Below are 27,143 nucleotides of genomic sequence, written 5' to 3' on the forward strand. Positions count from 1 at the left end.
CAGAGACCCAGCGGGGCCGGGCCCAGCGGGACGGCGGGGCGAGGTGAGGCGCGGCCGGGCCCGGGGCTGTCGGGCCGGCGCCGGGGGAGGGGGGGCCGGGAAGGGAGGGGAGGGGGTGCGGTGGGACCGCACTGGGCCCTGGGGGGGACGCTGGGGGTGGGAGAGGTGGGAGAGGACGGGTCCCCCCCCACCCATCCGGTGATGCTGGGGGCAGGGGGGTGACGACCCCCGGTGATGGGGATTTGGGGGTGCGGTGTTCCTCAGGGGGCTGGGAATTGGGGTCTCCAGAGGGACACGGATGGAAGGGATCGGCAAGGAGTGCGTCGTATTGTGGGTGCTGAGACAGCTGGGGACCCCACCGGGAGGTGTGTGCCAGGGGTGTCCCCCCGTGAGGTTTGATGCTCCTGGGGATGTGGGATGGGGTGAGGAGTCTGGAGGTGAGGAGATTTTTGGGGCACAGGGGGTCCCTGCAGGGACGCGGATGTGCCGGGGGCTCCCTGGTGCTGGGGGAGTGGCTGGGGGGGAGCACCCCCATCCCTCTTTTCCATGCTGGGGAGAGACAGGCTGGGACTGGGACAGTGGGTGACTCCCAGTGGGTTTTTGGCTGGGAAGGACGGGACAGTGATGATCCCTCAGCAGATGCTGGTGCCTTGTGTGGTGCAGGTGGGAGACGAGGATGAGACCAGGTCCCCAAAGCCCCTCTTTCTTCTGGGTGGACCCCCAGGCTGTGCTGGGGAGGGTTTGGCTGATGAGATTTCAAACCCTGCGGGTGTTGCACGAGGGAAGGAGAGGGGGCAAGGCTTGGCAGCGGGGAGCCACAGCAGCAACTCAACCGCTTGTCTTTTGCCAGTGTTTTGTGCTTCTCCTTCCCAGATCAGGAGGTTTGTCCCCAGGGATGTCCGGGCTGTGCTATGCAGGGGGGTCGGGCTGTGGCTCAGGGGGAGCAGGTGGCTTTCAGAGGACACAGGTTCATTCATTCCCTCCAGAGCAAGATTTCAGACTGGATGTGTCTTGGTTTGCCTGTGCTCCCGCTGCTGTAGGGGGGTCACCAGGGGTATGGCAGCATTTGGGGGGTGTCTCTCAGCTTGATGACAAATGTCAAGGACCTTCTCCAAGGGTGCAGATCTGGTCTCTTTGCCCTGGCATGTGGATTCTTCTCTGGCAGGAGCACAGGGACATCCCCACTGGGGGGGATTTTGGGGACAGCATTTGTGTCCAAACACAAATCATCATCATTGTTCTGTCCCACTCTGCCAGTGTGGCCTCACACAGTGCCACCCTCTGTGTCTCACCTGCCTTCCCCTAAAATCCCCCTGTCATCCCATCTGCCTCCCCCTGCCCCAGAACTCATCCTGACAGCACATGCAGGGAATGTCAGGGGCTTTCAGAGCCAGAAATTGGGCAGATTTTAAGGGAACCTTTGCTCCTTGGTGACTGTTGGAATGGAAAGCAAAGCTTTTTCCAGGCAGAGGGGTGCAGGGGTCTTGCTTGGCTTTGTCCCTGGTGCCAAGAAAACAATGTTTTTCCCCTGGACAAAGGGTCTCGTGCCCCAGGGGCCAGATCCAGCTGTGGATGGATGTGTGGCAGCAGGTCCTGGAGGCTGCTGGAAGAGGGAGCAGAGGGTGTTCACCCCATATCTTTGGGCAGGGGATGCAGGTCACTTTGTGGGGTTAGTGCTTATGCTGAGGGTCTGCAGAATGTGGGGGTCCCCAATCCCCAGAGCCCTTTCTCCTCCTCCTCCTTCCTGTCTCCCAGCTCCCGTTTTCCCCGGCCAGGTGGCCCGTGGCTTATATAATGTGCTCAAACCCCGGAATAGCTCCTCCCGTTACACAACCACCCAGCCAGCCACGGGAGGGGGGGTTTGGGGGGGGATTCCCAGCTGGATGCTCCCCCTGCACTGGCTGTGACCCCCCCTCTACCTGCAGTGCTCAGCACCAGGGGTTGTTCGCCGGGATTGTGTCCCCACCAGGGAAGGTGACCTCATTGTGACAGTCATCCCCTGCTCCTCCATGTGCTCAATAATTGCTTTTATTTGTAGTAGTGTTATTACTCCCCTTCCTCAGAGGGGTGATGGGCCTCAGGCTGACTGTGCCTCCTCCTGACTCCTTGCCCAGCAAAGCAAATGGCCCCAAAGGTGCAAAACCTGGGGTGACTGTTCCCCCTTTCAGTCCCCATTCCTTATTTAAGCGCCTCCTGTTTGGGGAAGGTCTGGCAGGGCATTCCCAAGGGGATGAGGAAGGTGTGGCCAAAGGGGTATGGGGCTGGGAATCCCATAGGAAAACCCATCACCTGGATGTGCTGCCTCTCCACTCAGCAAGGGGGAATTGCTGTTGCCACGTGGATGTGCTGCTCCTTTCCCTCATCCCTGATTCAGGAATGGGGTTGCTGCCTGGGTCCTGGGGTTGCTCCCTGTCGTGGTGTGACCCCTTTCCCACCAGCTCTTCTCCAGCCAGAGCTGAGAATGGAGCTTCTCAATAGCCAAGAGCCCAAAGGGTTCAGGCTGGGGGGGGCTTCAGCTACGGCATTTTGGGGACAGGAGTAAATCCTGGCTCCTCACCCTCCATTGTTCCCTTTTCCCTGGATCATCTCCAGGGGATCTCTGTGCCCACACCCCTGTGTGATGCTTGTCCGGTGAGGGACCAGTCCCTAATCCTGGTTCCCCCATCCCTACATCCCCAAGCCAGGAAGGAACCCAGTTGCTTAGCAACTGTTTAGCTTCTCCACCAGCCTCCTCATCTATTTTAAAATATAGATATATATATATTTTATATATATATATATGTATATATATATCTGCACAGACGTAGGTATGCACATGCAGCTGCAGCTCCTGACCACTCTGCCAGCATCCATATATTCTTTACTAATTGCTTTAAAGTCTATGAGGTGTCAAATTTTGTTTGGGCAGCTATAGGAAAGGATACCCTGGGCTTGGGGAAATAGGAATGGAAGCACTGGGACAGCTGTCACCAATCCATTCCCACTGCCCCTTCCCATGGGCATCATCCCTGTGGCTTGGGGCTGAAGGGCAGCACTAACGAGCCCCAGAATGGCTGCACTTTTAAAGCTAGATTTGCCTTTTTCCTCGTTCTTGAAGGTCTGACTCATGGTTTTTGGCACTGGAAGGCAGCTCCGGAGAAGGTCAGCCCAATTAATGGCAGAAACCCCGGACTTTTCCTCCTTGTAACTCCAGCTGTGTGTTCAGAGGAGGCCGACTGCCTGGCCATGGTGTTCTGGCATATTTTGTATCCTGAAAAAAAATATCTTCTCCCAGCTGTCGCCACAGCACAGACAGGGAGCAGCCTGAGATGGGGCTGTGCATGACTGGGGACAGGGTTATAGTTTCAGTCAGTGGTGGCGTGTCCTGATGAGATCCCAACAGGCAGGAGAACCGTGGGGACCACCCCTCTCAGCCTCTCTGGAGTGACTGGAGCATCCTCACCTCACTGGGCTGTCCCTGGCGTGTCGGGGCCGAGCTCTGGCACGCTCAGTGCACGAGTGGCCCGGGCAGCCGCCGTCCTGGGCTCGCTGCCCACATCCCGTGCCCGCATCCCGGCACGCGGGTGCTCGCTGGTGCAGCTGGATGTGGCGAGAATTAATGGAGCACCGGCCGGAGGCGGCTTTAATTAGCACCGAGGCACGGGGAAGGGAGCAGGATGCCCGGGGACCGCTGCTGCCTTTCCCCAGCGAGGGAGAGATACCGGGAGAGCATCCAGGCATTCGGGAGAGCATCCAGGCACTCGGGAGAGCATCCAGGCACGGCCGCCCCGCCGCTGCCATCCCCGCTGTCCCCGGGAAGCGGCTCCATCCGCAGTACGGCGGTGGGGCCCTGCGGCGCGGCTGCTCAGCACCGGGGGCTGCGGGCATGGCCCGGGGGCTGAGCGGGGCCCAAGGGGGATTTCACAGGGATGGGGCTTGTTCTGGGCTGGGAAATAAAAAGGCCAAAGTGGTTTGGTGCAATAACATTGTTTTCCCCATCGTTTTGATTCTTTACTTTTGATCTGGAATTCTGAACCTGTGGGCTGGACAAAGCCCAGGTGGGACAGCTTCAGGGCTGGGACATGGGGACAGCCACGTCCTGGGCCACCTCACCCCACCCCACAGGGAGTGAGCTCTGTTCACAGCTTGGCTGGAAAGCAGCAGCCCCAAACCCTGGCAGGATGGCGAGGCTGGGCCTTGCACCCCAAGCTGGCAGGGCCTGTCCTGGCTGTGTGACGGGGACATAGTGCAGTGTGTCCATCCTTCTGTCTGTCCTGGCAGTCACTGAGCTGGTACATGCGGGATTTAAGCATGGCTGGGGAGGGAGGGAGAGACCTGGGCATGGGATGGAGGATGGTAGTGGAGAGTGAGGAGGAGGAGGATGGAAAAGAAGGATAAAAATGGAAGATGGGGATGAGGAGGAGAATTGAGAATAGGGATGGGGATGGAGAATGGGGATGAGGATGGTGGATGGGGATGATGATGAGGATGGGGGATGAGGAAGAGGATGGAATTTGTGGATGAGAGTGAAGATGGGGATGGAGGATGAGGATGGAGGATGAGGATGGAGGATGGGGCATCTCTGAACACTTCCAAAAGCTTTAATCCAGGTATCAGAAAGCACCTGCAAGCTGAAAAGCTGGATTGACCTCCCCAAGGCCCAAGGTGGCACGTAGGAGGAGGATCAGGATCAGGATCCCAAAATACGTGGGCAAGTGCCTGGTTAATATGGGAAAAGAGGGATTTGCTCAGGAGTCTCCCCAGCAGCCCCAGCCCAAGGTGCCAAGGGGTTTGGGCCCTCCTGAGTGGCAGTAAGGGAATTTGGGAGGTGGGAATGGATGCCAGCAGCTGTCCCCAGCCACATCCTGCAGCCTTTGGGAGTGTGTGGAGACACAGAGCTCCCCCCAGGATGCCTCCTCTCCCTCTGGGTGAGGCAGCCGGGCAGCAGCAGCCAGTGATTGATGTTTTGTGGGTAATTACTGCAGATAATGAAATATTTAACCATCATCTTTATTATCGGGGTAGCTCCGAGCCCGGCAGGAAACCACTGCTGTTTGGACAGGGCTGTGCTGATGGGTTTGGTGCCGATTTTGGTGCTGGCAGAGCCAGGTGGTCCCTGTGTGGTGGCCAATGGATTGAGGTTGTGGTGGTGACAGCCACTCTGTGTCCCTGAGCTGTCCCTTGCGAGTGCAGGGCATCACTGGGGTTCTCCTCATGGGACAGGGAGAGCTCAGACCCAGCTGGGGGATGTGGTCTCCCTCTGCCATCATGCCTTGTCCCCATTGTCCCCAGCAGTGTAGGGCTGGCTCTGTTTGACACCCAGGGATTTGCCTGGGGGCCCTTTGGAGAGCTGGGGGGAGGGTTGTGGGTGGGTTTTTCCCATTCCTTTGTTTCCCTGCCCATGCTGTGGCTGAGGCACAGGGGCTGGTGGCAGCTCCCATGGTGGGTATTGCTCCAGGCTGAGGGGACACTGGGATGCAGTTCTGTGTCCATCCCCAGTCCAGCTCCACCTTCCTGGCCCCAGGTGCAAAGGGATTTCTCCAGCTGCATCCTTTTCATGGAAACAGGGAGCATTTTCTGGTGGATCTGCATGCTTCCCCCACCATGCAGCCTTCTCCCACAGGTACCCATCCAGCTGCCAGTTTGTTTCCATCCACCTGCCCAGCTCTGTATCTCACACACTCTCAAGGTTTCTCAGCAATGAATTTATCCACTGTTGGGCTCAGGATAAAATAAATTCCCACTGGGAACAAGCAAGCAGAGGCTGCTGCAGAAAGCATCCTCTCCTTTCCCCTCTGCTTCCCTGAGCCCCTCTGTGGGGGAAGCTTTTTAAGTGGGAAGCATCCCCCTTTCCCTAACCTCCTTCCAAGTTTTTGGCTTCATGTCCTGACGGGAGAAAGAGGGAGAGGAGCCCCCAAGACAGGTTTTCCTGCAGCATCTCTCTGCTCTCCAGCCTTGAGCCACACTGGGATATGAAGGGGGCTGGGTTCAGGGTGGGCAGGGAGGGCTGTGGGTGTCATGGGGTTTGAAATGTGGGTGCTGCAGGCAAGGCAGGACCAGGAGACCCTCCAGGTGGAGGGGTGAGCATCCAGGAGTGCAGAGACCTGCTGCACCAGCAGGATCTCCCCTGTGTCTCTGTGAAATTAAAGGCTGCTGGCTCCTCTCTGCATGGTAGTAATGGGGGAAAGAAAAAAAAAGAAAATAAAGGAAAATAAAGAAAAAAAAAAAAAGCCTTGTAATTAAGCACTCAGCTGCTGTTCTCCCTGGGCAGGCTCGTCAGGAGATAAATGACTGTGAGGGGCAGCCAGTGGCAGCAGGAAAGTCAGGGATGTCCTGTGGGGATGCTATGGGGTGGGAGACGCCTTCTGGGCAGGTTCTCCAGGGGAGGGCTCTGAGGTATTTTCTCTCCTCAAACAGCAAAGAAACCTTGTCAAAGCCCCTCGTGGGTGATCTGCATTCCCACCCTGGCTCTGTCCCAACTGGCATGGCCATGGAAAGCTCTGAGCTGCCTGGAATCCTGGTGGAATGGCACACTGGGAATGGCAAGCCTTTCTTTCCTGGGCTTGAAACAGTGTGGATCAGCCCATGGTCCATCTGCCCTTCCTACTTCTACTGGGCTTAGGGATGGCTCCTTGCCTGGGCCAGCGTTTGCCCCATCCTCCATGGGCAGCGTGTGTCAGCCACCCAGGGTTTGGCTGCTTCCTGCATAGGAGATGATGTGCAGGCAACACCCATCCTTGGAAAAGCCTCTCCAGCAGGATCCCTGGGCTAGAAACACCTCAGAGAAGTGGCTTTCTGTCAAAAGCTGCTTCTCCGCGCCCAAATCCAGCTTGAAGAGTGAGGCAGGATGCTCTGCCTTTGCTACTGATCGTTTCTCTTTGTGCAGGGCTCCAGTAAAGCCCAGGTGGTGCCTCTGCAGCCTGGTGGAGCTGGTGGTTCAGGCAGCAGATCTCCAGTGGGAGCATCCCATGCTCAGGAGAGGGCTGGAATGCTGGGGAGCTGAGCAGGGGAGCTGGGGCATGGTGGGACAACAGGGACAGTGAGAAATGGGTGCTCAGCCATGCACTGATGGCCTGAGCTCGCTGAGACAGGGCTGTGTCTGTCTGGATGATCCAGGAGATTTGGGAGCATCTCCACCCTCAGGCTCGGGGAGCATCAGCCGGAGCCTCAGCACAGCAGTGCTGCTTGGGAACAGTTGTCCTTTTCCAGGGGTTATTTTTGGAGCCAAGTGAGGACACATTGACTGTGTGGTGCAAAGAGGAGGCAGACACAGGTGAAGGTGAAGGAGCAGGGAAAAGGCAGGGGGGCAGAAGCTGGTGGGGATCCTCATCTCCCCTTGTAGCCCACCCTGGGCCATGGCAGAGAGTGCCAGGCCATAGCCAAAGAGCATCAGCAAGTGTTTGCTGTCTGAGCCAGACATCGGGATGTCCCACTACTGCAACCAAACCAGCCAGTGCAGCAAGGGGATATCTGAGGTCTTTGGGTCCCTAGAGAACTGTGAGGATGGATGCCTGTCCCTGCTCCAAACCCACACTGGTTGACAGTGGGGTCCATGAGGCTGGGACGGACCCCTGCCCACCTGTCCTGCTGCTGCTGTATCATCTTGAACCCCACAGAGACCCACCCTTGGCTACGTTTTTCCAGTACAAGGCTGGAGCAGAGCATCTTCCTCTCTTTCCCAGGAGCCAGCCTTCTTGTCATGGTGATGGGAGTAGCCCCCAGCCTTGCTTTTAGGATGAGGAAGCTGAAGCAAGGTGCAGGGAGATCTAGCCACTGTCCCCATCAACCTGCTTTCAAGATTGATTTTGCCCTCAGGTCCTAGCAGGGTCCCCTCACTGTCATGGGGTGAGAGGGGAAGCAGGGCAGGGACTGACCCTGATTCTTTCTCTCCTTCCCAGGCAATCATGGCTCTCTACAACAATGGGGCCGACGTGCCTTCGCCCCAGGAAGCCTCAAACGGCTTCCCCCAGCCCGGTGCCTCAGGAACGTGGCACAAGGGTGAGGAGGAGGTGCGGCTGGTGGAGCCCAGCATGGTGAAGAAGGCTCACCGGGAAATCCTGGACCATGAGCGCAAGAGGCGGGTGGAGCTGAAGTGCATGGAGCTGCAGGAGATGATGGAGGAACAGGGGTGAGTGGTGGGGACATTGGGGATGGGATCTTTTTTATCTGTTTGCATCTTGTTCTCCCCCTTTAAAAAAATACCTTGATGTGGCAAATGTTCCCATTTGGAAATAAATCCACTTTTGGGTGAACCAATCAGCTTTGGTGAGTTGGTCTGTGGAGAGAAATGCCCAGGAGTTCATCCACTTTCCCTGCCTGGAAGTCTGAGCTCCCAGCTTGTCCTGAGGAGAAAGCTGCAGCAGGAAGGAGGAGTGAAGTTGCTCACGGTTGTGCAAGTCATGAGTGCCACCTATCCTGTGCCCCACATGCCTGGGATGTGGGATCCCAGAGGAAAGCTGGGGTTTACTCACAGGAGAGGCTGGTTTGGGGCTTTCATTTGCCCTGTCTTCCTTCTCCTCCCTGGTTTTGGGGTGACAGGACCTGCCCCCATCCTGCCCCCATCCTGGCCAGACACTGCAAGCTGCTCCCCAGCCTTTCCTCTCCCCCTGGGAAACAAAGAGATAGGGAAGAACCCAAAGGGCTGAGGAACATCCCTTCCTTGGTGGGCAGAAGGGACTGGGGGGGGCCAGAAAAAGGAGACCCCCCATCCCTGCTGGGCGTGGCTGTGCTGTCTCTGGCAGCAGCCAAACATCCTGATCCCTCTGACAGCTCTCTAAAACCTGATGGATGGAGCAAATTCTTCGGCACACTTGGGTAGACGGGGACTGGTATCAGCTGGGGAGAAGGAAAATGGATTGAGGGAAGGCTTCGCCAAGGCTTTCATTAAGAGTGCAAGCGTGACCTAGAATTAAATTGTCTCACACAGACTGGAATAATGATTGTGCCTAATTTGTCATTATGGAAATAAATAAGGCTGACCTGGCGCTTTGGGGAGCCCAGAGCCTCCTGTAGGGTTCCTGAGCCCTAGTAGGGATCTTACTACTGGTAGTATCATTACTGCAATGGGTAATAGCAACACTGCAACCAGGATTGTTGTTATTGCTATAATTGCTTTGCTGTTATTAAGGCTATTAATAACACTGATGATGGCGATACGCCGAAATGATAATATAATTACAGTAATAATCTTGGTCAACCTGCTTAATCCTCCGCCTGCTCTTCCCCTCCACACAGGGGCTTTCCAGGGTGGGTTCCATGTGAAGGGATTTGCACCCCTGAGATTTCTGCCTGGACCAGGGACAGCCTCCTGGCTATGGCCTTGGGGGAGTTGTAATGAGGGCAGAGCCCCAGGATGGATGTGAATGTCAGCAGTGGGGGTTCTGCAGGGATTTAAGCACTCCCTTGTTTCCTTAAAGGCGGATGGCTCCTCCTGCCTGTGCTGTAGCTCGCTCCAGGCTGCCAGCACTGTTATTCCCTGCCTGCAGACTGGATTCCTTGTCCGGAAAAGAAGTGTCAGCAAATTTTCTTTCTTTCCCAAATCCATTCTATATGTTAAATGCAAAAGCAAACCCCCTGCAATGGGGTAATAAGCAGCACCAGGGGAATGCAGGAGGGAAAGGGCTGGTGGTGCTCCTGCCTCCATCTCTGGAGGTGGTGGGGAGTTCCTTCCCTTGGCCTCCCCCCACAGATTTGCTAATGGCCCAGCCGCAGTGGCCCATCTGTCACCTCCTGTTTGGCCTCATGTCCCCTCTCCAAGAGCACCGGCCATGTTCTTAACATGCTGCAGCAAATGCTCATCTCGGGCAGACATCTTCCTGCTGCTGTGGGCTGGCTGGTGTCCATGGGATGGCCAGGACCGGCAACTCCGTCCTTGCGGGGTGGCCACTCTGCCCAGCCGGGTGCAGTGCCATCGAGGGAATGGAGAGCAGCATTTGAGGGTGCTACCCTGGTTTTGGGGCTCCCCATGCCCAGGTGTAAGGTGAGAGGAAGCAGCCAGGCTGCCTCCATACCCTGTTATCATCCTTCCGTGTGGAATCTGGCTGGGGAATTAATGAGAGTCTTTCATTGCAAATGAGTTCATTAATATTAATTCTCTTTTCCTCAGTGCTCCCCTTCATGGACACTGCAGGAGGGGTGGGTGATGCCATGTGCCCTTCCTCACCCAGGGCACCCAGGGGCACCCAGAGCACTGTGAGGGGCATCACTGTCCCCAGCACGGGCTGTGTGAAGTGCCAGCTTTGGAGACTGCAGGGCTAAGCCTGGCTCTGGCATCCATTTTTCTGGGCTGGTGGCAGTGATGCTGATGGGATGTGATAGAAAAGGTGGGCCATGAGCAGCCCCTGCAGAGGCCATGCCTGAGGACAAGGACACACACAGAGCCCAACCCCTTCCCTCCCAGGCTGGCAGTGTGGTGGTTCCCCTCTCCCTTCACCTTCTCCCCTGGGATGATGCCAAGAGCATCGTGGGTCTCTCCACTACATCCTTGGGATATTTTTAGTAGAGGAGGATGCCTTGTGCAGCCACGAGATGTGGCACAGGAACACCTGCCCAGGGCTGTCACCTGCCCCTTCCCAGGGACACCTTGGGGACGGCGGGGGCGCCCTGGTTTGCAGTGGCTGTTCTCAGATGCCAGGACACAGTGATTAGTGTCTCTTGTTAATAACCCTGCAGCGGCCTGAGTCAGCGCTCAGCGGTAACACAGAGCTGTCACGGCTTTCAGGGCCCCAGAGCATCACAGGGGGAGCTCGTGACGGGACAGAGATGCTGGGGGTGAACCCCAGAATCACTGGCTGCAGTGGTGACACTGTCAAGGGGGTTTGGTGGGCACTTGCAACTTCATGGTCATCCTTTTCTTCTCCCCTTTCCTGATGTCCCTTCCTCTGCCATGCACTGCTGGGAGAGGAGGATGTGGATAGTGGTGGCAGGGGACTGAGCAGAGGTCCTGCTGTCCTCCAGGCCCTGATGACTGTCACTATGCCACCTCCCCTTTTGATTGTCCCCTTGGGCCATGTGTCACTTAAAGGCATAGAGTTCCTCAGCGGGTCCATGGAGAGCCCATGCTCCAACCACAGCAGCCCTGACCACATCTTTGCCCATCCAGGTACTCCGAAGAGGAGATCCGACAGAAAGTGGGGACCTTTCGGCAAATGCTGATGGAGAAGGAGGGTGTGCTCACCAGGGAGGACCAGCACGGGCGCCAAATGTAAGTCAGGCAGCTTCCAGCTGGTCCATCTGTCCATCTCATCCCAGAGAGGCACATCCTTGATTGCCTCTGAGTATCAGTGGGCAGGTGGGTGGGTGGATGAGGGTGTATCTATGCATGACTGGATAGATGGATGGACAAGGAGAGAGTATATAGAGATGGATGATGGATGATGGATGGATGGATGGATGATGGATGGATGGATGGATGGATGGATGATGGATGGATGGATGGATGATGGATGGATGGATGGATGGATGGATGATGGATGGATGATGGATGGATGGATGGATGGATGATGGATGGATGGATGGATGATGGATGATGGATGGATGATGGATGGATGGATGATGGATGGATGATGGATGGATGGATGGATGGATGGATGGATGATGGATGGATGGATGGATGGATGGATGGATGGATGATGGATGATGGATGGATGGATGGATGGATGGATGGATGGATGGATGGATGATGGATGGATGGATGATGGATGGATGGATGATGGATGGATGATGGATGGATGATGGATGGATGATGGATGGATGGATGGATGATGGATGGATGGATGATGGATGATGGATGGATGGATGGATGGATGGATGGATGGATGGATGGATGGATGATGGATGGATGGATGATGGATGGATGGATGATGGATGGATGATGGATGGATGATGGATGGATGATGGATGGATGGATGGATGATGGATGATGGATGGATGGATGGATGGATGGATGGATGGATGGATGGATGTTGGCTTTGAGTCAATGTTTGTTTAATTTGGTGATGGGTTGTTCCTCTGCTTCTAATCACTCCTCACAGTGCCTGGTCCTGGGGGGCTGCACCTGCCCTGGAAGGGGGCTTAGGGCTCAGGTTTGGTGTCCAAAGCAGTCCAGCTCCTGCTGGGGACATGCCAGTTGCTGCTCCTGCCCTGCACAGGACTGTCCCCAGCCTCAGCAGGGTCCACCCCAGCTCGATGATGATTTATCAGTGCAATGCTTAATGGCCCAGGCAGTATGGCTGGCCCGGCATGCACCATCCATCAGCCTGGAAACCAGGTCACTTGGGACAGGAATAGATGCTGCAGGTTCACTGAATATTAATGCTTCATTAGGGTCAGGAAATCAGGGCGAGGGGGGAGGCAGGGAAGCCGTGGCAGCAGGGAGAGCTTCCCTCCCACCACTCTGCTGGCACGCCAGGCTGGGTGGGACACAGGGACATGGCTGTGCCCTACCTGGATGGGGCACGTGGGCTTGGGACAGCATGAAACATTCAGGATCCTCCTCTAGGCAGGAAAAAAACAAGGCATGGGGAAAAACAACCTGCCCAGGTCACTGAGTATCACATCTGAGGTGTTAAGTGGCCTTTGCTCGTGGGGGCAGGAGTCATCTCCAGGGCATCTTCCTGGCAGGCTCGTTATGGCCAGCACTGTAATGAGTACATGGGGAAGCCAAAGGTGCCTTAAGGTTACCCAGGCAGCCCTGACAGTCACCTTTACAGGCTTGGTTTTGCAAAATGAAGTGTAATCATCAAAGATTAGCCCCAGGGCTATAAATAATAGTGCTGAGCTGGAAGGAGCAGTCTCAGAGCAAAGGACTGCTCGGAGGAAAGCAAAGCCAGAGGCGCTTGAGGAGGCTGGTGGGAGCTGGGCCCGAAGGAGGTGGCTCTTCAAGCAGCAAGGATCTGAGCTGCTGGAGGATATCCTGCACGCCAAAGGTCTGTGCTGCATGAAGAGGCTGGACAAGGGGCTTAAATAAGCTTTAAATGAAGAGCCTCAGCCCTTTTGGTGGCTGGGAGAGTGCTCAGCAGAACATCTTGTGGGCAGGTGCTGCTCCAGCACCGCTCTGGGCTTTTACCGCTCGGTCCTTGGCTGCCAGGACTGTGAGTCTGAACCAGCTGCTCCTGTTTCAAAGCCAGTGCGAGAGCTCAGCATCATCTGCATAACTCCCCAGGGAAAACTGAGGCATCGAGCAGAGCTGTGACCACCTGAGTCCCTGGCTTTGCTCTTTGTGCGCTCCCAGCTCCCGTCTCCGTGTGCACAGCTCGGTACAGCCCGGTCCCCAAGGAGAAGGGTTTGATGGACAGACTGGTGGGATTGCAGACAAAGGCGAGTGTGTGCTGGGCAGGGAGGGATAATTGGAGCAGCACAAGGCTGGTCTTGAGCTGCTGAGCACAGCTAATGGGTGAGATGCTGGCAGCAGGCTCTGGCGTGGAGCACTGCCTGCTCACGGAGCAGAGACACACACAGAGAATTAACCCTGCTCCCTTTCTCTCTTTGCCTCTTTTCTCCCCCTTCCCACGGTTGGGTGGGTGTTTGAAAGGCTGTTCCTACCTTTGGGACATGGCCAAAGCAGGAGTCACTTGGAGGGGACCCAGCAATCCATGGCTGTGGCGCAGAAGGGAGCCCAAGTCCTGCTTGAGCGATCGTCCGTGGTTAGGGGGAGGGTGCCTCCTGTGTAGTTTCAGTCCAAGACATTTCTAATTAGGTTAAACAGCCCATGGTCTGCCTGTGGCCAATGATCCCAACACGTGCCACTGTCAGATCTGCAGTCTGGGACTGGGAGCTTCCCTTTTCTCAGGCAGTGGCCAGGCTGCCAAGGGACTGATGCTGCCACCAGCATCGCTGACTGCTCACCTCCAGACTGGGAAGGGCAGGAGTCCACATCAGGTTTCTGAGGGCAAATCTCCCTTGGGAAGCAAACACCTGGGCTGGTGTGGTGCTGGGCACCCTCCAAGCCTGTCCCCATCTCTTAAGTTTCCCTCTAGAGCACCTGGATGTCCTTGTCACTCCATGGGTGAGATGTCCTACATCCCCCAAGAGCAAATGAGAGGCTCCCTGTGCGGTTTGCTCCAGAGGCTGATGGCAGAGCCAGACCAGGCAGGTGGGGGCATCAGGGAGAGGTTGGGCAGGGACTCCTGAGACTGTCCTAGTCCAGCTGCCAGGCCTCTGCCAAGCCCTGCCCACAGCCCTGGTAGTCAATGGCAACCTCATGCTGGTTTCCATGGCAGTGGGGAAAATTAATTCTGACAAAGTCATTCAGGAGAAAGAGAGACCCTGATGGCTCTAGGCATGATGTCCCCCCACCCCTTCTTCACCTGGCCCTAGGAGGGACATTGACCATTACCTGCCTGAAGCTCCAGTGCTGAGCTGGTGGCACTGTGGGGTGCTGGCCTCAAAGCCCAGACCATCCTGGGCAGTTCCCACCAAAATTTCCTGCTCTTCTGCCAGCTCTTCTCACCCTTATCCAGCTCTGCAACCCACCTGGGCTGACCCAGCCTCCTGCTCAGCTCCAGCACTTGAGCAAAGCCAAAGGGGGCTCAAATGAGGCTGGGTCTGGGCCCTGTGGGGAGATGGTGGCCTGAGTCTCACAATGTCCCTATGCCAGCCTGGAGGGGATCTCTGCAGGGATTGGAGCCACAGGAAGACCCTGAGCAGACCTCCACCCTGGGACTTTGTTGTGTGTGGACATCAAGGGACACGACCAAGGTCCCCTTGGGATGCAGAGGGAATGGCCCCCAGCCCCTCTAGCTGCCTTGGGGCTGCCCCAGCTGCTCTGGTGGGAGACAGGGAATGGGGACCCCCAAATTAATCCTGCTCTTCCTCCTTTGGCAGTGTGATAGAAAACCACCACGGGGCGGATGGGGAGGAGTACGCGGTGGAGTATCCTGACTACGGGGAGGGCTGCCTGCTGCAGTGCGACTGCTCGGCCGAGTGCTACCGCGAGGACAGCGGCCACCGCGAGTACAGGTTTGAGTGGATTTTGGGGACTCTGGGACACAGAGGCCTGAGGCCTGTCCCTTCTTCTTTCCCCAACCTTGTCCACTGTCTCCTACAGGCTGAAAAGACGCTCGAGCAGCTCCACCTCTCCTCCACCCAAGAAGAAAAAGAAGAAGAAATCAGGTCACCGCCGGAGCCGGTGAGTCCCTGGCTGTCCCTGCACTGTCCCCTCTCTCTGGAGGGCAGCTCACCTCCCAGCTCAGCCTTTTCCCAGGCTCTGGAGGGGCAAGTCACCCCACTTTGGGGGGAAGTACATCCCTACATGTGCACCCTTATGAGGTGCAATGCATCTGCAAGTACTGATACTGCAACACACACATGTGTGCACACACCCACTGCATGCACAGGTGGGACCTTGCCTGGTCCATGTGGGGAAGGAGCTCACTGCCACGGGGCACAGCAGCAGGCAGGATATGGCTCTGTGAAGGGTCCATCTACCCAAAACCTCACCACTTAAGCACTAGCTGCCCAGGCAGGATCATATCCCTAATGTCCCTTTCTTCTCTGCCTTTTCCATGGCAGCAAAAAGAGGAAACCCGGCTCAGATCGTAGGTGAGTGACCACTGGGCTGGGTGGGCTCTAGGGTCCCCTCTGGGCTTACAAGGCCTCTACCACCCACTGTCCCCCTCTGAAATCCCACTGGGAATTGGCCACCTTCTCTCCTGGTGGAGGCTGTGGAGCCCATGAGGTGGCAATGAAACACAGCAGGATTTGGGCATTCCAGAACTGAAGGCAGCCAGAGCCCTTCTGCTAGAAGTCCCTTTCTGTCCCCCAACCCAAATCCCCCAGGAAATAACTGCCATGAGATGTTCATGCATCCCATGGGGTGGTCCAGGGTAAGCAATGTGACTGGGGGTGGTGGGACCAGACTCCCCTGGGCCAGGGGGAAGAGGCTGGGGAGTCCCTTGCTCCCTGCTCAAGGGCACCCACTTCCCCTCTAGCTGTGACAGCTCTTCACCCATCCGCAAGGAAAAGAAGAAGAAGACTGGAAAGAAACACAGACGTGACAGGTAGGATGGACACGACAGCAGGCTGGAGACAGCACGGCTGGCAGGAGACAGTGGGGCTGGTTGAGGCTGCTCAGGGGCCCTTGGGCTGGGGTGGGATTTAGACATGGATAGGGATGGACATTGATGACTTTTCATGGGGCCATCACCTCCTCACAGCCACTGTCACCTGCCCATCCACCCATCTCCCTGTCCTCCTCATCCCTGGAAACTGCCCAGCCTTTGCTCTCCGCTGGCCAGATCAGTGGATCTCCTTCATCTCTGCCTCCTCTTCTTCTCTTAGGTCTGAATCGGGGTCACGAAAAAAGAGAAGACACAGGTAAGAGTGACGGCTACCAGGAGCCACCCCACTGCCACCAGCTGCCAGCTTCCTCTGCCAGGGACCCCCTGTGTCCTGCCCTTCTGCTGTCCCCTCCCCTCTGCCCATTGTGATGGACCCCCTCACCCCACAGCTGGACACTGCTGTATGTCCCCTGCCCTGGGATGTGACACAGGGCACAGGACTGTGGGGTCCCACATGGCCCCAAATGTCCCCCGGGGGAAAAGGGGGGATCCCAAGCAGCCATGGCCAGGGCAGACCTTGACTCTTGCTCTGCTCTGCAGATGCCCTCTGCCAACACTGCTATTTTAGGGTGGAAGGAGTAAAAAACAGACAAAGGGTGCCAGACAGGGTGCAGGACAGAACAAGTGTGGGGGGTGACAAGGGGCACGAGCCCTGAGGATGTTAAGCAGAGCCAGTCTCCCTTTCTCTCCAACCTGCCCCTGACCCCACAGTCCCCCCAGATCCATCTGGGATCCCCACCACGCTTTGAACCTCAGTGGAGCCCAGCTCCAGACCAGGCAGGTCCTTCCCCTCGCTCCTCCAGCAGCCTCGGTGTCTCTGGGGGACTGGGAAAGCCCCCCGCAGGTGCTGTCCCCGCTCCCACGTCTGCAGCTATCGGCTCTTCCCGCAGGTCCCGAAGCCCTAAGAACAAACGGAAAGAGAAAAACAAAGAGCGCAAGAGGTGAGGGGCCGGGCCGGCGGGGGCAGCGGGGCTCTCTGTGTCCCTGCGTGTCCCCCGAGGCGGCTCATCCTGTCCCTCGGCCCCCGGCCACCCTCTCCGCAGGTCCCGCAGCGAGTCCCCAGCCTGGCGCTCTCACCGCCGCAGCTCCTGCAGCTCCCACAGCGCCTCGCTGTCCTCCGACGACAGCGGCTCTAAATCCCCCGGCAGGTAGGGACAGTCCGGGACCCCCGTCCCCACCAGCACACCAACAGCGTCAGCGATGGGACCCTGTGGGGTGGATGTCATTGTGATGTGGTGGAGGGCAGGGAGGTGGGAGGCAGAGGTGTCCCAGGGATGGGGACCCTGGGGGATGGAGGGCAGAGGCAGGTGGCAGAGGCGTCCCTGAGACAGGTATAGAGGGGAGTAGGATGGTGCTGAAGCACCTCTGGAAGGTCTGGGGACCATGTTCTCATCCCATTTCTGGCTTCGGCAAAGCCTGGGCTGCAGCCGGCGGCTCTGCCGCAGCCGGGCCAAGGCGGGGCCGGGCTCGAGGCCGGAGTGCCGGCGGCTGACGGTGCGGTTCCTTCAGGCTGAGCCCCAAGCGCCGGCAGGATGGTCCCAAGGGCAGCAGCGCCCGCTCCAGCCGCAGCCCGTCCTCCCCCTCGCCCCAGCGCTCGGCCTCGCCGCACCAGAACGGGCACAAGGGCAGCGCCCAGAACGGCCGCCACAGCCACGGCGCCCCGCTCCCGGAGCCCTCGGATGTACGTAGGCTTTTCTTGGATCACTCTTCGCTTCCCTCCCCTCCTCCCTCCACAGGACTGCCCCCCTGCTCTCCTCTCCCCTCCTTCCCCGCTCGCTCGGCTCCCCGCCCTGCCCAGCCGGAGCACACGGGGGAGATGTGGGGTGCACGTTGCGATGGCTGCGCCATCTCCCTGGGGGAGCCAGCCCGTCACCCTGAGGCAGGGATCAGGGCAGCCAACAGCTCATCCCTCCCCCAAAGCCACACGTGGCCCTGCGGATGTCACCCCCCCGGGATGATGGCTTGGCAAGCCAGCATCACCTGCCAGGGTCACCACCGGGCTCTGCACCTCCCTGAGTTTGATCCCAGGCAGCCAAGAAATGGGCAAAGCAGGAAAATTCTTGTTTGCCCACTACCCCAACTCTCCCTAGTGCCAAGGGACCGGCACCAGTGCTCAGGACCCCAACACCCAGCCTGGCCAAGTTAGGGTTTGGAGGGGATTTGATGCTGGATGCTCAGATTTTAGGACCTCGAGGTCTCCATGGCAGGTGACATTGCAGCTGAGCATCCCCAGCTCCGCCTCAGCATTCCAAGGGTCTTTGTGAAACCTCGGGGACTGGTCCCTTGAATGGGGCAAAGCCCCAGTTTAACCAGTGCTGGGATGGTGAGGAGCCTGCTTTGGCTGAGAGGGGGGGCTGGAGGCAGGGCTGAGTGAAGGCACTGCAGAACTCCACTAATGGGGCCCACACAGGTCCCCACTCATCCCAGGGAACTTTATTCCCACAGGTGATGTCCTGCGGGGACACTCCTGGGCTGCCAGCACCCAACACTGACACCCCAACACCTGCAGGGCCAGGGGCACCCCGGAAAACGGGGCCAGGAGCCCCCGACCCCGCACCCACATCCCCTCCCCAGCCCAGCACCCCCCAGCAGCACCCAGCACCCTGCCCACCTCTCGGGGCACCTCTCTGCTTTCTTCTTTCCTGTGGTTTTGGCTGGGGCTTGGGGGGGTTCGGGTGCCGAGGCGCCGCCCCCCAGGCACCCGGCTCGCCCCGCTCGCCCCCTGCCCACCCCAGCATCGCCCAGGCCGTCGAGCTCCCTTGGCTCCCCGGCACCAGCGGGACTTTTCTCCAACAACTTTCTCTCTTTCTCTCTTTCTCTCTCTCTTTTCTTTCTCTCTCTGGTTTCTATTTTTTATTTTTTTTTCTTTTTAATCCCATCTGTGTTTTTCTTTAGCCTCCCATTTGAAAAAAACCCAAACGGTAATATACACTTCCATTTCTTGCTCAGCAGAAGCAGGGACGAGGGGGAGGGAAGGGCAATGAAACGTGCTTTTTTCCCCGCCCCCTTGTTTTAGTTTCCTTTCTCATGATTTCTTTTCTTTTCCCTTGTGATGTACAGAAATGCAAACGATATATATTTCTCTTATTTTTATTTCCCACCACCCCGTCGTCGTTGTGTTGTTCTAGAATTTTTTGCTTTTGTGTGTGTTAATGTGGAGAAGAAAAAAAAAAAAAAGAACCGAAACAAAAACTAAAACCTGATGTGTTTTCTAAATATTTATGACCGCTGAACATTGTATTTCCATTTTCTATATTTTGAACAAGGAATTTAAAAGGGAAGAGAACCCAGCAGCTCTACACTGCAAAGGAGCGAATTGTCCTTTTCCTCCTCAAATTCGCAAATTCCCGGTGTCCTCTGCTGGATCCTGCTGCCGTGGCGAGGTTTTCCTCCCCGGCTGCTGGATGAGGCCGCTGGGTGCGGGGTTATCCAAGCGGTCATCCCGCATCCTGCATCCCGACAGGATGAGTGCTGAGCATCCTCGGTACCCAGCCCCCTTCCCACCTCCTGCAGACTCCCCAAAAACTCCGGGCTCGTCCGCCAGCACCCCCAGAGCCGCCGGGAGCCAGGGGTGCCCCGGGGCGCTGCGCGGCGTTGCCTTCCCTTTTAAATCCCCAGTCCTGTGTCCATCCATCCCTGCTGCCTTCCCAGCCTTCCTCCTCCTCCTCCTCCTCCTCCTCCTCCTCCTCCTCCTCCTCCTCCTCCTCCGCCTCCTCCTCCTCCTCCTCCTCCTCCTCCTCCTCCTCCTCCTCCTCCTCCTCCTCCTCTCCCACACGCACCCTCCAGCCCCTCTCTCTCTCTCTCTCTCCGGTTTTCTTTGGGCCAACACAACCCGACATCCCTCGCCGTGTCCCACCTCCATCCATCGCCTTCCCTGCATGTTATCCGGGACTTTGCCATGTTATAGAGTGACTTTTTAAGACTGAACCGCAGCTTGATGGGGTTACAGCCACCAGCCAGCCACCCCCCCGCGGCCCCACCGCTCGAGGGCCGGCCGCAGCCTTGCCATTGAAAAACAAACAAAAATTAATATATATATCTATATATTTAAAAATTAGAAGCTAAAGAGACCAATTAAAAAAAAATAATTAAAAAAAATTCTAAGCAAAGCAAACGGGATTAGCCGAGGGGTCTGGATCGCCGTACTAAAGAGTCCTTGTCTTTTTCCCATTCTGCCCTCCAAATGTGGAGATTATTGTTTTCTTTTTTTATTATTGCATTCCTGTCACTGCCAATTCCAAAGGTAGGTATTTTGTCCACCTCTGCACGTTCACTTCTGCAGATGAGCCTGTTGAAAAGCACCGTAGCTTGATTTAATGTTATTTTCTCTTTCTTTCTGACTTTCTTTCTCCTTCTTTCTCACTCTCCTTCTCTGTCTCTCATTTTGTCTCTTTTTGGTGGCTATATATAATTATTTTTTTTTATTTGTATGGTTTTCCCCAGTTAGCTGCAAAGCCATGCTCTTCTCTTACGTTCTTTATTTTTATATTTATTTTTTTTGCCCTGTCCACGTAATATTTTTTTCTTTCTTCCCCCCTTTTCTCTTCCCCGTCTCCTCGTGCTGTCGGTAGAATGCATTTCTGTGTCTTTCAGCCCTCCGAATTTGTGTTCGTTTCCATTCAGGGGCCGAGCACGGCTGTTCCCTTTCAGTCCCCCATTAGTGGCTGGGTAATGAAGGCAGATATAATTAGGGAGAAATAGGGGCAGTGACCACAGGTAGATGGGCACAGGGGGTTTTGGGGTGGATGGATGGGGCAAGAAATGAGAAATCTGGGGAGATGTGTGGGTTCAGCCCCTCTTCAGGGGGGAAAAAACCCAGCTCAGGGAAAATACTGAGGGAGGCTGCAGTAGGGAAAGGTTTAAATTTTCCTGCGTGGAGAGAGGCAGGTCCAGGACATCCCAGTCTGCGAGGGGCAGGGGACAGCATCCCTGTACTGGCTGTCCCATCCCCACAGTGCCCAGTGTGTCTTTTCCCTCTTAGGCTGAGTCTTTGGCAATTTGGGTTTATTTGGGATGCTTTTATCTTTGTTCCCTTCCTGCACGCCAGGGCAGGAGACTCCAGGGTTTGGGTGGGAACCCTGCATCCCACACCCTGAGCCCACAACATGGCCAGCCAGTGCCAAAATGCCACCCTGGGAAAGAGGACCTCCCTCTCTTTCTCTCTTCATCATTCTCTTCTTCTTCATCATCTTCTCTGCTTTAATGTTCCTCTCCTGGGATGCAGGGCTGGGCATGGGCTCTCCTGATCCCCCATTTCGAGGCTGCTGCATCCCCCTGGAGCAGATCCGTGTCCCCCGGCGCTTGCAGGGAAGCTGGGCAGGGCTGATCGTCACTGCCAGCCTCCCCCTCGCTGCAGACATTGCAACAGCAACTGGTTTTTAATAAAAACCCCAAATCCCCCCATTTTGGCTGCTCTGTGGCTGGAGGGATTGGCTTTTCCATGGGGACAAGGAGTTGATGGGGTGTGGAGCAGTCTGGGATGCTCAGGGACATGGAAGCCTCACGTCCCTTTTGCAGCATCTTTGTGGTGGCCCCCACAATGCCAGCCCTTCACCCTGCCCCCTTCTTTTTGGGAGGAGAAAAGTGGCATTGAGAACACAGTTGGATGGGTGGAGAGACCCTCAGCCTCCAGGATTCACACTGACCATTCACTGGTGTATTTGGGGCAAGGGGATGGCGAGGAACTGGGGTCACCAGCGCTGGGTTTGGTGGCACAATCCTGGCAGCACCCCAATATCCCTGAACCCCCTGTGATCCCCTCAGCTGGGCTCAGCGATGCCCTGTGCAGGATTCACCCTCCCAGGGGTTCTCAGGGACCTGGCACTGGGCTGTGGCTGGGGGGAAGGAGACCCCAAAGCCCCCTCCGAGCTGGGGTTTGCCAGCTTGGTCAGGACTGGTGTTGCAGGAGCCGTTTTCAGCCATCTTTTTGCTCTCGTGGTGTTTGCAGATGGGGGGAACACCCAGGCAGCGTTTGTGGCTCAGAGGAGCTCAGATATTTGGGAGCCTCAGGGCTGGGCAAAATCCCTTGAGATCTCAGTGAGAGCCTGGCTCAGGGCTTGGCCACGGTGGTGGCCCAAGGTTTCCCCTCCCTGTAGGAGAAGTGAGTTGGTTTGTTTTATTTCTCCTCTCTCTGGCTCTGTCTCTGTCTCTCCTCCTTCTCTCGCTCTTTCTTTCTCTCTTGCATTTTTGTGAATCTAATGATGCACTTATATTGCCCCGCTTTTCCCTTCTCTTCATACCTTACCTACTAAAGGAGGAAATGCCACTTTTTTGGTAAGTGGATGTTAACCAAGAGGGACTTAAAAAAAAAAAATAAAAAAAAAAAGCATATAATGGAAAAAAATAAAAAAATAAAAAAAAAGGAAGCAGAAAGCAAAGTCTGTGTTGAGTGCTGATGAGGACTTAGCAGTTCCCTGCAGAGTCACAGCTAACAGCTCAATGCGTGTCCCAGGAAGAGCTCAGAGACATTCGTTTATCTCAGTAACGAGGACATTTGTGAAGTTTTGCTTTGTTTTTTATTTATTTCTTTTTATTATTATTTTTTTTAAATTTGATTTGATTTGGATGGTTTTTCTTCTTTCTTTTTTGTTGGTTTCTTTTATGCCTTCTCGCCCCCCCCGGCCCCCTCCCCTGCCTTGCCCTCCATTGTTGCTCTGTGCCGTTTTTTCCTCGTTTCTGGATTTGTTTTAAGCCGAAAGCCGTACTATCGATAAAAACTACACGTATCGGAACATATATCTCTATATATGTGCATGCCTCTGTGTGAGCAGACCCCATCACCTCCAGCCCTCTTTGGTTCGACCCTTTCCCCTCGGCTCAGTCTGATTTACTCTCTCCCAGTGCCCCACCTTCCCTCCTCTCATCTTTTCTTTTCTTTTTTCTTTTTATTTTTTCCCCATTTTCCTTCCTTCGTTTGGGTTTTATCCCCCTTTTCCCTTCCCCTTTCTTGGTCGGGGTGGGCGGGCACCAGGGTTTGCTTTATCCCCTCTCCAAGTATTTTATTTTTGGGAGGGAGGGGTGTTGTTTCTTTCCCTTCGAGCTCTCCCTCCCCGACAACTTGGGGCTTTGTTGGATTTATTTCTTTTCCTCCCATCCCACCCCTTCCTTTGGGTTTTTATAACGATTTCAGTTGAGTTATATTTTTTTGGCGTTTTGCATGCGGAGGTTTGCATGACCCACGTTGTTGAGGGCGAGAGGAAGGTGCAGAGTAGCGTCTGTGTAGCCTGCCTTATGCGATGTGCATTGACGTTGTGATCTGCGCCCCCGGCCCGGCGCCCTCCGTTAAAATCCCCTTTCTCCTTCTTTCTTGTCTTCTTCCTCCTCTCCCTCCTTCTCTCTCTATCTCTCTCTCCCCCCTTGCCAGAGGCCGGCCTCGGCGTCCCCCTCTCCGCGGGCTCACGGCAGGACGGAGCCTCCGTCCCCCCGTCCCCGGGGGGGCCGACACGGCGCCCGCAGCCCCCGCTCGCCCACACCGGAGCGGGCCAAGCACGGCCACCGGCATCGCTCCCGCAGTGCCTCGCCTCCGTCCCGACACCGCGGCCAGAGCAAGGGCCGGCCCCCGGGCCCCCGGGAGCCGCCGCCGCCGCCGCTCAGCCCCGCCGGCTACAGCAGCGACTCGGAGGCTTCGGCAGGCTCCCAGCCGCCGGCCGGCCCCGACAGGAACCACGGAGCGCACGGCAAGAAGTAAGGGAGTCCCCGGGATGGGGTCCCGTCATCCCTGCCAGGCTACGGGAGCTGGGCTGGGATGTTTGGGGTGCGGCTCCCTGCGGGCACCTTTAAATCCTGGGGGCTGAACTGGGGAGCGGGGCTGGGTTGGGATGCTCAAGGGATGGGAAAGGGATAGGAATGGGGATGGCAATGACGAGTTGGAGATGGGAATGGGGATGGGGACAGAGCCGGGGATGGTGATAAGGAAAGGATGGGCTTGGGGATAGGGAAGAGCCGCAGTCAAAGCTAGCACACTGTGAGAAGGGTCATCCCTGCAAAGGATTATCCCGCTGCGAAGGGCAGTGCCCGGAGGGCAGCATGGGATTACAGCATCCCACAGGATGCAGGATCCCAAGCAAATGAAAACCCTGTGCCTTGCAGGCAGGGATGTAACCCAGTCAAAGACTGGTGCCATGTGGGTTCCTTATGGGAACCTGGAGTCCCTGGCTGCAGTGGGAGCGCCCTGCCAGCCAGGACGAGGTGCGAGGCGGTGCTGGGATCTTCTGCCTTCACAGGGTGAAGGAGCGGCACCACCGGGGCCGGCCCAACAGCAGCTCGGAGTCATCAACCAAGCACTCCCGGCACGCCTCGGAGCGGAGGAAGAGCCCGTCCCCCAGCCCGGGCCAGCGCAGCAGCTCCTGGAGCTCCAGCGGCTCCCTCTCCAAGTCCCGCTCCCGCTCCCGGGAGAAGAGAGCAGGGCGCAGCCGCTCCCGCTCGCCCTCGCCGAAAAAGCCAGCCAGCAGGTCAGGCCCGAGGGGACAGCCACACGGGGACACCGCGGGTGACAGCAGTGGGCTCAGAGGGCATCGCCGCTCAGGGTGGTCCCGGCTGCCCTGGGGCTCGGGGAGGGGTCGCAAGTCATTGTTGGTGACATTGGAAACGCCAGCCCCAGGTAGAAGTGTCATCAGTGCAGGGAACTGCTGCCACAGGGTGGCCCTGATTCCCAGACGGGACCCCAGCCCATTCCCTGACCCTCCTCCTCCTCCCCGGGGTGTAGAGAGAAGGACAACGAGCCCCGAACACGTCACGGTGATCCCGATCCCGCCCGCCCTCGGCGCCGCTCCAGGAGCTACTCCCCCATCAGGAAGCGGAGACGTGACTCCCCCAGCTTCATGGAGCCCAGGAGGATCACCAGGTGTGTCCTGGCATGTGGCAAAGGCTCTGCCACCACCCGGGGATGAGATGTGCTGGCCCCAAAGGGTGCTTGGGTGGGTGGGTGGATGATGGATGGATGGATGGATGGATGATGGATGGATGGATGATGGATGGATGGACACACAGATGGACAATAGCAGCTCTATATACAGATACAATACACAGATGTACAATACACAGATAACCCCGAGGATGACTGGGTGAATCAGCTGGCCCAGACAGATGGGTAACCAGACTGCCTCCAATACTGTGACCTTCTGATCTCTTCCTATTTCGAGGCATGAAAACAGGAATTAATTTTAATCCGCCTGTGCATGTTCCAGCAATACGCACGTTCGCAATCACGTCTCTCCTGCCCTCCAAAAGCTGGTTTCTACTCCTTGGGATCCTATTGCCTCAGGATCCTGAGCTGTAAGACAGGCAATACTTCGTGCCAGACGAAACACTGTGTGCATATGTAGCACCTCGTTAAGATGCAGCGCTGGTGGCGGGGCCGTGCCGAGCCGAGATTACCTCCTTCCTGACCTATTTGTCTCTCCCGCTATCAGCTGGGAGATCGGGGGGGCTGGATTTTCAGAAATCAGCTCTGACTCCTTCTCTGTGAGGGATTTTGTTTTGCCTGGGCAGGACTGGAGTTGTCAGGAGGGAGGACAGGAGAAAGGACAGGAGGAACACTGCAGAGCCCATGTGTTAGAGCTCCCCACAGTTCTCCCTGGTGGATGCCCTGGAAAGAGAAAGGGCTGGGAAAGCTGCTCCCAGCCCAGCCCAGGTGCCACTGTCTGGTTTTCCATCCCTCCTGCTCCATCCTGGTTTTGCCAGGATGTCCCCAGGGAGGCGGCAGGGCTCAGCTGGAGAACACAGTCCATGGTCCCTGTGAGGACTGTTCATCCCATCCCCATCACCATCCCGGGGTGGATGGGGATGGCAGACCCCGCTCTGCTCGGGGTTCAGGAGGAGCAGAGCCATTTCTGTGGGGCATAGAGGATGCTGTGGGGAGGGGGCAGCCAGAGAAACACCCCCAGCCCCCCTTGCCTGCTCCATAGCCCAGCCAGAAGCCCCAGGGCTTTTCTTTGCCCTCCTGCCCTGTCCCCAGTTCCCATCACGCCCCTCCACCATGTGGTCCTACCTCAGTGATGCCAACTTCTCCTTTTCCATTTCATCCCAAGGTCCCTCCCGGAGAGCATCGCCGCCAGCCTGGCTCCCAGGGTAACCTTTCCCCTTCCTCCTCCTCCTCTTCCTCCTCCTCCTGGACCCCCTCTGTGTCTCCTCACACCTTAGGATGCCCTCGGCACCCAGCCACTCTCTGGTCCCACTAACACCAGGCTGGGAGAAGGGACAAGGGGCCGACTCCTGCTGTCGCTGCCCCCTGTGTCCCCCCACCCCACTGTCCCCGTGCTCCCCGTGTCTCTCCTCATCCTCAGGCGCCGGCAGGCCGCAGCTCGCCTCCCGCTAATCCCAAACGTCTCTTTTTTCAGCAGCTTTCAATCTTTGGTGTCTGGGAAACACAAAAGCCACATTAACCTGCTCACTTTCTACCCTCGACGCTGCCTAATCCAGGACTAACACCCCGGGGGAGGGGGCTGGGGAGGAGGAGAGGGATGGATGGAAGGGGAGGTGATGCCGGGTGGCCGCATCCTGACACCCCGCAGCCGCTCTGAGCCCGGCCGCTGTGACGCCCGGCTGCCCTGGCTGGATGCTCGGCCACGCCGGGGGTCCAGCGTCGGACCCCTTCCCCGAGCGGCCGCCGGGGGCCTGACTCAGTTTCCCTTTTCCATTTGCAGCGCCCGCAAGCGTCCCATCCCCTACTACCGGCCCAGCCCCTCGTCCTCCAGCTCGCTGAGCACCTACTCGTACAGCCGGAGCCGCAGCCGCAGCTACGACAGCTACAGCTCCAGCCGCAGCCGCAGCCGGACTCGCAGCCCCCCCAGCCGCTCCCGCAGCCCCAGCCGCAGCCCCAGCTACAACAGCCGCAGCAGCTCGGAGAGCGCCGGCTTCTGAGCCCCCCCGGCACCGGCCGCAGCCCCCCGACAGCCCAGCTCTGCCCCCTCCATGCCACCTGCGCCCCCAGAAGGGACGGGACCACCGGGGAGGTGGAAAGGAGCCGGGGAACGCTAAGGATGGACCTGGCAGCGGGGGAAAGCACGGACGGGAACTCAAATGGGTCCTTGCAACGTCCTGGGAGGGGGTGGTTCCCCCCCGCTCCGGGGTGTTTTGGGGTCGGGATGGGGAAAGGGAGGATATCTT

The 27,143-nt window shown here is 57.2% G+C and overlaps 1 protein-coding gene across 1 annotated transcript; it reads left to right on the top strand.

Moving 5' to 3' along the window:
• Window positions 1-27,042, top strand: SRRM3 (serine/arginine repetitive matrix 3). Its single transcript, XM_005525842.2, has 15 exons — window positions 1-43; window positions 7,878-8,107; window positions 11,081-11,182; window positions 14,803-14,937; window positions 15,026-15,106; window positions 15,490-15,519; window positions 15,909-15,977; window positions 16,258-16,293; window positions 16,928-16,978; window positions 17,081-17,185; window positions 17,547-17,718; window positions 23,401-23,720; window positions 24,260-24,487; window positions 24,742-24,879; window positions 26,681-27,042. The coding sequence occupies exons 2-15, from the start codon at window positions 7,884-7,886 to the stop codon at window positions 26,895-26,897; spliced, it is 1,908 nt and encodes a 635-aa protein (XP_005525899.2). The 5' UTR covers window positions 1-43; window positions 7,878-7,883; the 3' UTR covers window positions 26,898-27,042.
• The last annotated feature ends 101 nt before the right edge of the window (window positions 27,043-27,143 follow it).

This window comes from Pseudopodoces humilis, chromosome 23 (assembly GCF_049639895.1).
Source record: "Pseudopodoces humilis isolate 2021_Gansu_Grassland_sample_001 chromosome 23, ASM4963989v1, whole genome shotgun sequence".
Taxonomy (NCBI): Eukaryota; Metazoa; Chordata; class Aves; order Passeriformes; family Paridae; genus Pseudopodoces; species Pseudopodoces humilis.